The 14,190-nt window shown below is 37.4% G+C and overlaps 1 protein-coding gene across 2 annotated transcripts in view; it reads right to left on the bottom strand.

Moving 5' to 3' along the window:
- Adamtsl1 (ADAMTS like 1) overlaps nt 1-11,722 on the bottom strand; it is a 935,498-nt gene extending 923,776 nt beyond the window's left edge. For both annotated transcript variants that reach the window (XM_058586373.1, XM_058586374.1), the window contains exon 1: nt 11,422-11,722. In XM_058586373.1, coding sequence (XP_058442356.1) covers nt 11,422-11,508 — 87 coding nt within the window. In that variant the 5' untranslated portion in view covers nt 11,509-11,722. The remainder of the gene's footprint in view (nt 1-11,421) is intronic.
- Nucleotides 11,723-14,190: the final 2,468 nt, after the last annotated feature.

The following is a 14,190-nucleotide window of genomic DNA, read 5'->3' as shown; positions in this document are numbered from 1 at the left end:
CACAAGATTAAAGAATCACTAAGCCTTCTTCCAGCTATGCAGTCCCATGTCATGAATGGGGTAGAAAAGAAATGTTGCTTCTGCCCCACCCACTCCATCATCCCCAAAAATGCACAATTCTCTACTTAGAGATCATCCTAGTACAAAACAAAATATTAAAACTGATATGGAATTAATATCTATTTAGAACTATTTCCCCATTCATTTTACCTCATCTCTATTCTCTACTACAAAAAAGTCTGAATATCAATCATACCTTAGAGAATAAATTTTAATACAATAGATGATATTTCAAGGCCAGATCTTTACATCATGTTAACTCCATGTTCCCTCATAAAACTGTTTCCAAATATGAACACCAAAATTTGTAAAACAAAATATTACTGTGCTGCATCTATCAGCAAATAGGTTAGACTCTGTTTTACTTAAAACAGCATAAAATAAGATGGAAACAGTTAGTGAAAATATGAAAACTAAAACACAAAAATGAAAATGAAGAAAGTATGTATTATTGTGTTTAGGTAAGCAATGATTCCATTCCCTCAATAAAATCCTGAGTCTCTTAGTTGCAGAGACGTCAGTATACCCAGAACCAGTTCCCAGACCTCTAGGACTCCAGTTCAGTGTCTTCTTTATAATATTGGGCAAAGTCTCACACTGAGAATTGGAAAGCATCAGTCTTGGAAAAGTATGTATCATAACCAAAATGATTTTTAATGGGATTTGGAAACGGGTAAGGATGAGAAAATAGAATTATGAAAGAGAATACATAGTGCTAACTTCTAGTCTAACATGGCAGATTGAATACCATATTTTCTCCATTCTTTCGGAAATGTCTTTTAAAATAACAGTAAATAAATAAAGATGACAAGAGAACTGGAAAGGAGACAACAGCCGACAAAAGATGCCAATAAATTCTTGGAATATGGAAAACTCGTGGAGGATGTAACTGGACAAACAGAATTGCGCCTGCAGAGAAAGACAATGATGAGAAGCAAGACCATTTGGCCTGTAAAACTTCAAGAAAGAAGACTTCCAAAGTGGAGGCACCTGGTGCTGTAGAAAGGGAGGGAAGAAGAGAGTTTATCTACAAAGAGGAATACTGGTTGAAAATCTATGAAGATTGTTAAAAAATAAAACTGAGAAAAATCTTGTAAATAAAACCATAACAATAAGGTAATAAAAATAAGAGAAAATGTTTTTAAGTATAGATTTTTGATATAGGAAACCCATAACTAATAGGCATTTCATATAAAGAAGACACATAAGATATTGGGAGTAAATTATCAAAGACATATGAAAGCAGATATTCCTCAAACTGAAGGAGATAGATCTATGGAAAGCCCACAGATAACCTAGCACAATGAATTTAAATAAACCACACCAAGCCACAATATCATGAAACTTCAACATAGCAGTCAGCAAATTATGGCTCGTAAGACAAATCTTGCCTATCACCTGTTTTTGTAAATAGTTTATTGGAGCAGAGCCTTATTCCATTTATATAATCATTCATTTACATATTGTCTATGGTTATTTTCATGTACAATAGCAGAGTTGAGTAGCTGGGACACAGTATGGCCCACAAAGCCTACAATACATACTACATTGCCCTTTACAGAAAAATTGTACCAACCCCAATTTAGAGCACCAGATATAAAGTAACCATTCTAGAAATATTTTTTTTTAAATCAGACTAACAACACAGGATCTAGATTAGAAATGTCATTGGCTGCTCAAAGAGATATAGTAATGCCTTCAAAACTTGGGTGGTGTGGTGGAGAGTAGATACAGGGAGAAAATTATTTTCAACATAGGACTATAAACCATGCAAACTAAGAAACAAGTGAGAGAGCAGAATAATTTTTTTAGACACAAAACTAATTAAAAATTTTACTTCCATACTCATACTTTATGGTTGTGGAATCTGTAATAGGAAATTTGACAGAATAAAAACAGTAGATGGAAGTCTTGGTATGACAGCTAAGTGGGCAACTCTGCAGAAAGCAATCAGATAGGGAGACAGCCCAGGACTGTGGAAGGAGAAACCCTAGCAAAGAAACAAATAGGATTGTACTGTGCCTTAGCACCTGAAAAAAGTATTCGTAGTATTATGATAGGTCTACGTAGCATTAGAGGAAAAGAGTGACAATTACATAAATTAAGAATTTTCTTTCTACCAAGGCAATTATTAACTCCCTTAAAAAAATATGATAAGTGGGGGCTGGGGATGTGGCTCAAGTGGTAGCACACTTGCCTGGCATGCTTGCAGCACTGGGTTCGATCCTCAGCACCATATACAAATAAAGATGTTGTGTCCGGCAAAAACTAAAAAACAAATATTAAAAAAAATTCTCTCTCTCTCTCTCTCTCTCTCTCTTTAAAAAAAATATGGTAAGTGAAAAGATGCTCAACATCATTACTCATTAGGGAAATACACATGAAAACCACAATGAGCTATTAATTCATACCCCACTTTGGATATATAATACAAAGTTGGATAATATAAAGTATTGGTGAGGATATGGGAAAATTGGAATATCCACTACTGGTGGAAATGTGTGAAGTGTGACCACTTTGGAAAGCACTCTAGCAGTTCTTCAAATAACTAAACATACAGTTATAATTTTTACAGTAATTTTACTCCAATAGATATGCCCCAGAGATATGAAAATATGCCCATACAAAAACTTGTATGTTATTTTTTTGAAAGAGAGAGAGAGAGAGAGAGAGAGAGAGAGAGAGAATTTTTCAATATTTATTTTTTAGTTCTCGGTGGACACAACATCGTTATTTTATTTTTATGTGGTGTTGAGGATCAAACCCATCACTCTGTGCATGACAGGCAAGTGCGCTACCGCTTGAGCCACATCCCCAGACTGTATGTAAATTTTTACAGCATTATTATAATAGCAAAATGTGGGAAGAACCCGAATGCCCATCAACAAACATAAATATACTATGACACATTCATAAGATATCTAATGCAGATATAATTATAGTATTATGCAGCCATAAAAAGGAATGATGTACTGAAATAAACTAAAACTTTGATGAACCTTGAAAATCTGCTAAGTGAAAGAAGCAATCACAAATTATTATGGTATTTTAAATGGCCCTACTTTTTAAAAAAGTTTAAATTTGAAAAGATTTTTTAAACTATCTTTATTATACTGCTACAGTCTAAAAGTGAAAAGATGGAAATTGATATACCATGCAAATGCACCCCCAAAACAAGCAGGAGTAGCTACTCTCATATCTAACAAAGCAGACTTCAAGCCAGAATTAATCAGAAGAGACAAAGAAGGTCACTTTATAGTGGTAAAGGGAATTATCCAACAAGAAGATGTAATAATAATAAACATTTATGCCCCAAATTTTGGTACACTTAATTACATAAAACAGATACTACTAAAATTAAAGGCACAGATATACCCCAGTATAATAATACTGAGTGCTTTCAACATACCACTCTCATCACAAGATAGGTCATCCAGACAAAAACTCAGTAAAGACTCTTCAAATGTAAAAATATTATAAATCACATGGACTTCAAACATCTATATAATATTTCATCCAAAAACGACTGAATACACTTTCTTTTCAGCTGAGCATGTAACCTTCTTAAAAATAGATCATATGAAAATCTAAAGTAGAAAGAAAGATCAGTGTTTGCTTAAGGCTAATATAAAAGGAGAATAGAGATAACTAAAGGGAACATGGATTTTTGTCTTTTTTTTTTTTTGAGGTGACAAAAATGTAAAATCAAATATGTAAAATTGTTGTACACATATGTGAATAAAACCCACTGAAGTGTACACTATTTTTATCCACTTTAATTGATGCATTATACTTGTACATAGTGATGTGATTTATTGTTAAATATTTATACATGCACAAAATATAATAATAAATTTGGCTAATATCATTACCCAGTATTTCCCCTTTCTCTCCTCCTGGTCCCTTTACTCACTAAACTCCTGTGAATTTTCATGAGATACCCCTACTTTCCTTTTTCCTTGCTGGCTTGCTCACATATGGGAGAAAACATGACCCTTGACTTTCTGATTTGGGCTTATTTTACCCAGCATAATGTTCTCAATTTCATCCACTTCCCAGAGAATGACATAATTTTATTTTTCTTCATGGCTGAATAAAACTTCATTGTGTTTATATACTACATTTTCTTTATCCATTCATCCATTGATGGACACCTAGGCTGGTTCCATAGTTTGGCTATTGTGAATTGAGCAGTTATAAACATGGGTATGCATGTATCACTATAGTATGATGACTTAAATTCTTTACAATAAATAACAAGGAGTGGTATATCTGGGTCATATGGTGGTTCCATTCCTAGTCTTTTGAGGAACCGCCATAATAATTTCCATAGTGGAATTGTATACTTTAAATGGGTGAATTGTGAATTATGTGAATTTTGAGTCAATAAAGCTTGGAAAAAGAAATATATTAGAAGAAAATAAAATAATAATACACTATATGTTAGATGTAGCAATGACAATATAATGCTGAGTATTGATTTTTTAATATAATAAATGATAATGAAAGCAGGATAAAAGTAAATTAAGAAAGAATTAGGAAATCATTCAATAATAGGAATTGAATAAAATATGATCTAGAAGTCACATTTAAAGTATATTGTAAAAACTATGGAGCTGTCATATAAAAATCCAAAGAATTTAAAATGTTTATCTAATATTAAGATACTCAAAGGCAAAGTAGATTTTAAAGCACAGACTATCACCAGGGGGAGAGAAGGTCATTTAAGAATAATAAAATCAGAGATATGATAAATTGTGGTATAAAGGTATATTAAGAATCATAATGCAAAAATAAATAAATAAATAGAATAAAAAAAAAGAATAATAAAAGGCTCAATTCACCAGAATAACATAACAATTCTAAAAATTATATGCCCAATAACAGCTTCAAAATAAATAAAGCAAAAAAATTAATAGAACTTTAAGGAGAAATAGAAAAATCCACATAGATGATGATTTTGATACTCTTCTGTCAGTATTCAATATAATAAGTATAAAGAAAATCAGTAAGTGTACAGATGATTTGAACAATGCTATCAACAGGACTTAATCGATATTTATAGACTATTCCACCAAACAACAGCCAGGAAAAAAGTAGAAGACACAAATCTGTAGAAAATCTAGTTCTTTTCAAACACACATATGAGTGTATTTACTAAGAGTGAACATACTCTATGCCATAAAACAAGTGTCAACAAATTTTTAAAAATTCAAGTTCCATAAAATGTATTCTCTGACCAGATTGGAATTAAATTAAAAAAATCAATAACATAAAGATATCTGGGAAATCCTGGATTGTTTAGAAACAAAACAATATACTCCTGAATAACCACTGGTCAAATAAGAAATCAGAGTGAAATAACAAATATTTTGATCTGAATAAAACTGATACATCAAAATTTATGGCATATGACTAAAGAAGAATTTAATAACATTTAAATCACTAAAAAGCTATATCAAAAAACCAAAAAGATTTTATAGCTATGATCTCAGCATATGCCTTAAGAAACTAAAAAAATAAGACCAAATAAAACTCAAAATAGTATCAGAAAAAAAATAATATAAAAGAGGAAATGAAAATATAAGCAAGGAAATAGAAAGCAAGAACAATAAAGAAAAATTCATGAAATCAAAAGTGGTTCTTTAAGAAGACTTGATAAAATTGAAAATTTTCCAGATTAGTCAGGAAAAAAAGAAAGAACAAAAGAAAGAACCAGTAGCAGAAATGAGTCAGACAACATAACTACATACTCTAATAATATTAAATTAGATAATAAAGGAGCACAAAAAGAAAAACAAAAGAAATATTTATTAATAAAGCTGACAAAAATGTGTAAGACTATATACTGAAACAATCTGACATGGCTTAAAGGACCTAAACAAATAAAGAGATATACCATATCCATGTATCATAAAACTTAGTATTGTCAAGAGGCCAATTTTCTCAAAATAAATCTATAAATTAAAATACTCCCAAATAAATCCCTGCTTGCATGTTTTTAAACTACCAAACTGATTATAAAATTCATATAAAATAACCAAATCTATGATCTGAAAATGAAGGACAAAGTTGGAAGGATCACATTCCTGAGTTAATGACCTTTTATAAAACTCCAGTACACAAGAGAGCATGCTACTGGCATAGCAATAGACAAAGAGTTCATTCAAGTACAATGGAAAACCCAAAAATAGACCCCACATGAATAGACAACTGATTTTTGATGAAGGTATGTATATAGACAGCATAGTGGAGAAAGGGTAATCTCTACAAAAAATTATGCTAGAATAATCGAATTTCAAATTATGTGAAAACTGAACTGTGGCCCATGCATACAAATGAACTCAATATGATATGTAGATTAAATGTAAAACCAAAAACTATAAACTTTTAGGAAAAATATGTCTGTGATCCTTGAGTAGATCAAATGTTTCTTAGAAATGAGCAAAATCACAATACACCAAGAAATGATTTGATAAGTCCAATTTCATCAAAATTAAAAACTTAATCAGAAGATGCTATTAAAGGAAAAGACACACCACAGACTGAGAGAAAATTTTTCAAATCATGCATTTCTTCAAAGACATAGCCAGAATACATCAAGAATTCTCCAAACTCGATAATAAAAAACTAACAATTCAATAAAGAACCAATATTTCAATAGAAATTTTTCCAAAGAAGAGTACTGTCATGCATTGTATGCATAATGACATTTCAGTAGATAATGGACTGCTTACATGATGGTGGTCCCATAAGATTTTATCACTTAGTGACATCTCAATAGTCATAGTTTACGTAAGTACACTCTATCAGGTTCAAAAAATGACAAAAATCGTGCAATGACTCATTTCTCAGAACATTTATCCACCATTAAGTGATACATGACTATATATGCAAATAAACCCATGAAATAAATAAAATCCATGAAAAAAATGTTCAACATCATTAATACTTAGTGAATTGCAAATTAAAACATAGAACAAACTATTACTACAGGTATGGCTAAAATAAAGCACCACACACACCAGGGGTTGGCAAAGATAAGAAGAATTCTAAGTCTCATGAGCTTTTGTAAGAACGTAAAATGATAGAGTGGCCTTCCTTTATCCTCTCAGGGAATATTCTCTGGGACACTCAGAGAATGCTTAAAATCTCAGGTAATACCAATGGTTTTTCTTATTCATACATTTCTATGGGAAAGTTTGATTTATAGATGAGGCAGAGTAAAAATTAACAAAACAATAATAATATGGAACAGTTAGCACATACAATCGTAAGTTATTTAAAACTTATAAGTTATTTCTTGAACTTTCCATTTAATATTTTCAGACCACAGTGACAACAGAGAATAGAAAACACAGAAAGCGAAACCATGGGTTGGGGGGACCACAGTGCCATCTTTAAAAACTAAGTTTCTTAAAAAGTTAAGCACACACCTGGCATATGATTCAGCCATTCAACTCCTAGGTATTTACATAATGTAAATAAAAACCACATATTCGTACAAACACTTGTACACAACTGTTCATAGCAACTTTATTGATAATAGCCAAAAAGAAACACACTGAATATTAATAGGTGAAAGTTGATGTACAATAAACTGAAAAATCCATACAGTGTAAACTCAGGGGGAATAAAAGCAATGAACTATTATTGATATATGATACAGCATAGATAATCACAAGATAATTATACTGAGTGAAAAAGGCCAAACCAAAAAGGATGTGGGGGTCTGATCCCATTTACAAAAAATTCTAGAAATGTAAACTAACTTATAGAAATGTAAACTAATTATGCTCCTAATGATATGGATGAGAGGGAGACATCACAAAAGGTCATGAGGAAACTGGGATAATGGTGTCATGGGTGTATGCATTCGTCAAAACTTACCAAGTTGTACATTTTAAATGTGTAGTTTACTGTATGCCAGATATACCTCAAGACAATAAAAATGAAAATGATTGCCTCTAGGGATGGTATCTAAGCTTAAGAAAAACAGTGGGGCAAGAAGTTGCTGTTTCTTTCTAAGCTCTTAGTAGTATTTTTTAACCACACAGTAGTTATTATTGTAAAAATTAAAATAAATGACAGCAAACACATAAACAGACCAATAAAAGACAAGCCAGTCCTTTTCAAGCTCCCTAGTTGAAAAAATCTATCTATAAAGGCACAGATTCTTTTCAGCCATTCTAGAACTATTTACTTCACTACTGAATTCCTAGCAAGTATAGCACCAAGAACACCACTGGAAGTGAAAAATATTCAATCTTTATATTTTAATGAACCATCATTGATATACTACCAAAAGGACACAAATTGCCACTAAGTGACATTTTTAAGCAATGGTAGTAGATTTGCACTGATGTGAAAACCCACTCTCTTGATGGACTTTCTTCATTGTCACAGTTAGGTTGTAGAAATCATTAAGTAGTTGATCATACCTACTATTTAAAAACACTAGTTACACCCATTCTCATGGGGGGAAAAATTGGCTAAGAGGGTGAGTTCAGGTTCAGCTTATGAAGTGAAATTAATCAGTAAAATAATCAGTTTTATAAACCTAAGGAGTGAGCGGAAAAGAATCTGAAAGGAGACTAATTCAGGCAGACTAGAAGGAAAGGGAAGTAACCTCTGAAAGTAGAAATATAGTAAGAAGAAAGAAATGTTGAGATTTCCAAATAATTTTAATTTGTATTAAAATTGTTCTTTGAGCTATTGCTGTAATTCACTTTAACTGGTAGATCTTGATCTCAGACTATCCTTCTACAATATATATAAAAGAGAGGTCTGGTAATATGTACATGGATTGAGTACTTTAATTTAAAAAATAAAAAGTTTAAAGAATATGTAAATTCTAAATAATGTTCAAATCATCTGGCACTGTCTCCTGGTTATAGGATGATTTCTCCTTGATTTGATATTAACTATCCTCATTTTTTAATCTATGTAATTCAATAATTACATAATGTCCAAGGTTAAAAAAAAGAGTTGCTCTGACAAACACCTGACCAGGTTAGTCCCATCTTATATTCTACCCAACCAGCTACCTTTTTTTTTAAGAGAGAGCAATAAATTTTTAATATTTATTTTTTAGTTTTCGGTGGACACAACATTTTTATTTTATTTTTATGTAGTGCTGAGGATCGAACCCAGCGCCCTGCGCATGCCAACCGAGCTGTGCTACCGCTTGCACCACATCCCCAGCCCACCAGCTACCATTTTTAAACTGTCCCAAACCCTTTCCTCAAGTTTAATCAGGCTTTTCACATGTGGAGAACAGCCCTGAAGAGTGAAAAAGGACCAAACCATTTGGAATTAGATAATAAGCCACTGCCAACCCACACACAAGGCCCAAATCTGCTTTTATCATCCTCATCTATAAGACATGATTGAGACCTGGTGCAAGAAAGAACAGGTGTGTAATGTTAGGAAAATCAATTTGTTTTGAAGGCCAAAATCTGGAATGACTTGAAGTGATTTGAACAGGCAAAGTGGAAAGTATTTAAAATTATACATGTATATGTGTCAAAAGTCTAAGAAACTGAATTAAACTCCTCTTTAGCATTTTTCCTAGATCCAACATTAGTTGACATGTTAACAAAATCTTAAGGATAAAGTAGAACTTCTCCTGTGAGTATAAAAAAATAAAACTGAAGTTGTCTTCATCTGGTTTGAAGTCAACCTGCCTGGAGTTGTTGGAGCTGGCAATACCTTTGAGAACACAGGCCAGCCAACACCCTTATTTTACAGATGAGGAAATGGAAGGTTAAGGACCTTGACCAAAATGACACAGCTAGTTAGGGGCAGAGCCAGAACTGGAGACTACATGCCAAGACTCCTGAGCCTTTTTTCTGTTCTCCTTTTAGTTTACTTTTGGAGAATAATTCTCCAAAACGGTCACCTTAAGAGTTGTCATTTTTGCACAGGTTTTCAACCTAGCTGCACAAGGAATCACCTGAGACTTTAGGAATCTTGAGCCTGGGCCTCCCCTCTCCCCTAGTCATGTAATTCAGGTGGGGCAGTGACCCTAGCACAGGGAGTTCCAGAGCTCCCTTGGGTAACCCTTCTGTGCAGCCATCAGTGAGAAGGCCTGCCTGGAACCAGGCATGGTGGGAATAAAACCTGCTGTTAATTAAGACAAACTTTTCCTATCTAAGCAGGTGTTCCCAGCTGAAAATTTCTATCACTTATTAGGGTAGCCTCTCAGGTCCTAGTTGGCTCTGGGTCCTTCTGAGAATTCACTTTTGATCCTCTCTCAACCTCAAGAAGTGCACCTCAACAATCAAAATGACAATTAAAATACAGAAATAGAATAGAGAAATAGCGAAGACAATTTTCAAAACACTAAGTAAAAGCGAGGGCAGGAACCCCCCACCCCCACCCCGCCCCCTGATCTGGACAAGTCTCACTAAGGAAACAAAGGGAAGCTATCTGGCAATAATTCTGGGCAAGAGTAGCTGAGTATTTTCCCCAATAACCCAAGTAACCCTATGAAAAGCAAATCTATGTCGGTCAAATTATGTACAAACTGCCTAAATCATAGGTTTTCGGCCAAAGCTACCTGATTCTGAAAAACAAGCCAAGGCTAGATAGCACAAGCATCTTGACATTGACCTGACTCTTGGCCCCGCCCCCTTCCCTAAGCAGCTCCCTCCAGTCTTGAAGTCATATACCACGAACTGTGAATTAGACACTTTCTCTCAGGGTCCTTTTACGCAGCCTGGGGGCCTAAGCAACCCACTCAGAACTCCCCGATTCCTATACCCTGTGTGACCCAGCAGGAAACCGCGGAGGACTTGACCGGGTGTGGCGGGGACCAGCCCTCGTGCGCCCGTCTCATCTGCTTTCTGGAAGTACCCGAGAGCCCTCCTGGTCTGCGGTCTGCTCTGCCCTGACACACAGCCACCGGTGGCTCCAGGGTGACTGTGTCAGAAGTTCACTGAGTCCGCTGAAGAGCGGAAGTGAGGAGGAGTATCCCAGCACCCCTGTCTCGCAGGCACTGCCCCGAGACCCCAGGAGCCAGAGAGGGGACTCCTCAGACTGGAAAGGTGGAGGGGTCGCGGGCTTCCCGAGAGATGACAGCTCTACCATCAGACGCCGCCTTCTCGCCCGACTCTACACACGGGAAGCAAGACCTAGGCGGCACCGGCGAGAAGCCGGGGCAGGGTCCCAGGACTCAGGGCAGAGATCCACCCCGCCAGCCTGAAGCTTGCCCGGGGCTCGCCTTAGCTTTCCTCCACCTGTCCCAGCTCGGGTGGTGGCGCAGACTTGGATCAGACCTTCGCGGAAAAGAACGCGCCCCAAGCTGTAACGCGCCCCACAAGAGCACGACCAGAAGTTCAGGAACGCAGGCTGCCCTACCTGTCCGGCGACATAGAGCAGGCACCAGGTGCCACCGAGGAGGCGGGCCAGGAACCCCGGGTTTCTGGGCGCCTCCCGCCGTGCCATGGCCCCCCGCGGAGACCAAAGGGAGTCTTGGAAGACACCCCTCCCTGAAAGCTGTAGCCGCCTCCTGCGCGGACTGCTGGAGCTGCGCGGTTGCAGTAAGCGACCAAGCTCCAGGCGTGAGCCGCGTGAGGCAAGGCTGCGCTGGGGTTGGCGGTGCGTGTTCGGAGCAGCGGTGCGGCAGCGGAGCCCGGCAGCTTTCAATGGGAGCGCGTGCGCTGGGGGTGGGGGCGTTATTTGTGAATGTGCCGCTTGTCTTGGCTCAAGATGGTTCGCTCCCCCCACCCCGCCCGCCCCGGCACCCCCTCCGGCTCCTGCTCCTCCCCTCCGGTGTCAGCCCAGCAAAGGCGGGGAGCACAGACACCCAGCCGCCCAGGCAGCAACCGCCTTGCGCGTTTTGGGAAACCGGAGAGGAGCTGCGCTCTAGCTTCTATTGATTTGTTCTTAAGGGGAGGATCGCGCGCTGCCCACCTTTGCTTACGTTTGGAATGCCACCCTGCCGGCCCTCGGAAAAGCAAAACTCTCCTAGGATGCTGAAACTTTCCAGGGAATGAATCCCGAGGCCATTCTCGGAGCGCTTTCCCTAGAGCCCAAGCTCTGCAGACTTGTTGCTGCCCTAGGAGCAGCGTAAGACCCTCCGGAGGCTAGGGATGGACGTTGATTAAGAAATTCACAACCCCAAATAATGGGACCGAACTGAACGTTTTAATGTGTTTGTCTGTGGGGACCTGTCTCCAGGGCTCTCATAGGGATTCTTTGATGATGTTGATTTGTTTTGCAACCTCGATTTGGGAAAAGCAAAGGAGACCCACCACAGTTGGGTAGGGACACAGAAAGCGGTGCACAGCTGGGAGCCCAAGAAATGGTTCAATGAAACTGACTTCTCTAGTTGTCTTTCTCTACCGGGGCTACAGGGGTAAAGGTAGGGCGCTCCTACTCTGATTTGCACCTCACTTTTATTACATTTGTGAGGCTTTCAAACCTTCCCTTTAACAGAAAATAAACATTGTGCTCTGCTGCAGTTACCATTGGGACCTAGGCTTATTTTTTCCTCAAAACCTAACACTCCAGAGTCAGCCTCCCAAAGCATCTTTATAAGAAAGCAAATCCCCCACCCTCCTTCCAGCCGTCTTCCAGGCCACTCCACCCCTCTTCAACTTTGGCAGTGAAGCTGGAAGAGGCGGGCAGCTGGCCCCACTTCAGTAAACTCACAGGATAAGGAGAGTCAGCCTCGCGCTCGTGAAATCACTTCTGTGAAGTTCCCACGTGCGCTCCTTGGGATGAGCCCAGCATGAAATTAAGACGCCACCATCATACTCCCTAGCAACCATTCATTCAATCCATATACTCCTGGATACCTACTGCAGGCCAGGCGCTGTGCTTAGTTGTAGCCCACCAACGACTGGGACCAAGTTGGATTCTGCCCATTTTTATTGGGTAAACAGACCAGACAAACTGCAGACCGAGAATGAGAGGCAAAGTCAGGGTAGAAGAGATATAGGAAATTAATGTTCCTGGAGCTAGTGTCATCATTTATATCCAGCATGAGGTTGTGTGCTTTAAATAGTAAAGGAGGCTGTTTTTCAGTATATTCACCTAGTTTTATTTACTTATTTAGTTAGTTAGTTAGTTGTAAACGGAGCAATACCTTTATTTTACTTGTTTTATGTGGTTTTGAGGATCAAACACAGCGCCTCACAAGTGTGAGGCAAGCAGTCTGCCACTGAGCTATGCCCTCAGACCAGTATATTCACTTATTTACTCATACTATACACATTTATTGAGTTCCCAACAAGTTCAGGGGAAAAAGAAGTGAAAAAACAGCCTACTTTTGTTCTATCTCAGAAAAAGTTGAAAGGTCAAAACATCTAGAGATTTTTAAAGGGGTTTTAAGCCAGAATGTCAATTTCAATTGATGAAGAGGAAAGGAAAAGCTATTAAAGTTAAATATTATTAAGTCATAATTTTTTAAAATAAACAATACCAATAACAAAACACCAAATACCCCACCACCACCACTCCACCCCCCCCACACAAAGAACAAAGGTCATAAAAGCTAGAAACAGGAAAGAATTTCTATGGAGGATTACAAATGTCTTGTTAGGATGATTGAGCCAGATTCTGCCGAAAAGGGCAAGGCTGTGCTTGGTGGGGAGGTGGATCTAACATGTTCTGTGAGGGACATCTCCAACACCAGGCTGAAAGAAGGAATTAGTATACCAGGATTCAGTGCTAGGCAACATTAACTGAATGAAGTCTTTAAACAATACTCAAAATAGATGTAGATTATCCCACTATGACATACAAGAACACTGAAACTCAATGGCTATGGAGCCTAGGACTGGAACCAAGCCCTAGAGGGAGTGCAACAACACAATTTCAGTTTGGGGGGGAGCTCTAACCCACCCACATACTCTAAACCCCAAAGAATTTGATCATCTAATAGCCACACTTTTATTTTTAAATAGTTGAAGAAACTAAGACCCAGAAAAATTTAATGAATTGTCTATTGTCTCTCTTAGGAGGCAGATGAATTGGTTCCTACCTCAAAGTGGTTAGAGAAGAGCAAGCTGTTTTTCTATTCTTTAAATAATGAGGCAATAGAAGAAAACAAAAATTTAAAGTTAATTAATAGGGCAGTTAATTTTTTAAAAGGGTGGAAAGTCTAAAAGGAGGAAGACCATC

This window comes from Marmota monax, unplaced genomic scaffold (assembly GCF_021218885.2).
Source record: "Marmota monax isolate L192 unplaced genomic scaffold, Marmota_monax_Labrador192_F-V1.1 WCK01_AAM20220418_F8-fsc00033, whole genome shotgun sequence".
NCBI classification, from domain to species: Eukaryota; Metazoa; Chordata; class Mammalia; order Rodentia; family Sciuridae; genus Marmota; species Marmota monax.
The sequence above is the reverse complement of the archived record's forward strand: the minus strand, read 5'-3'. Positions and strand labels throughout refer to the sequence as shown.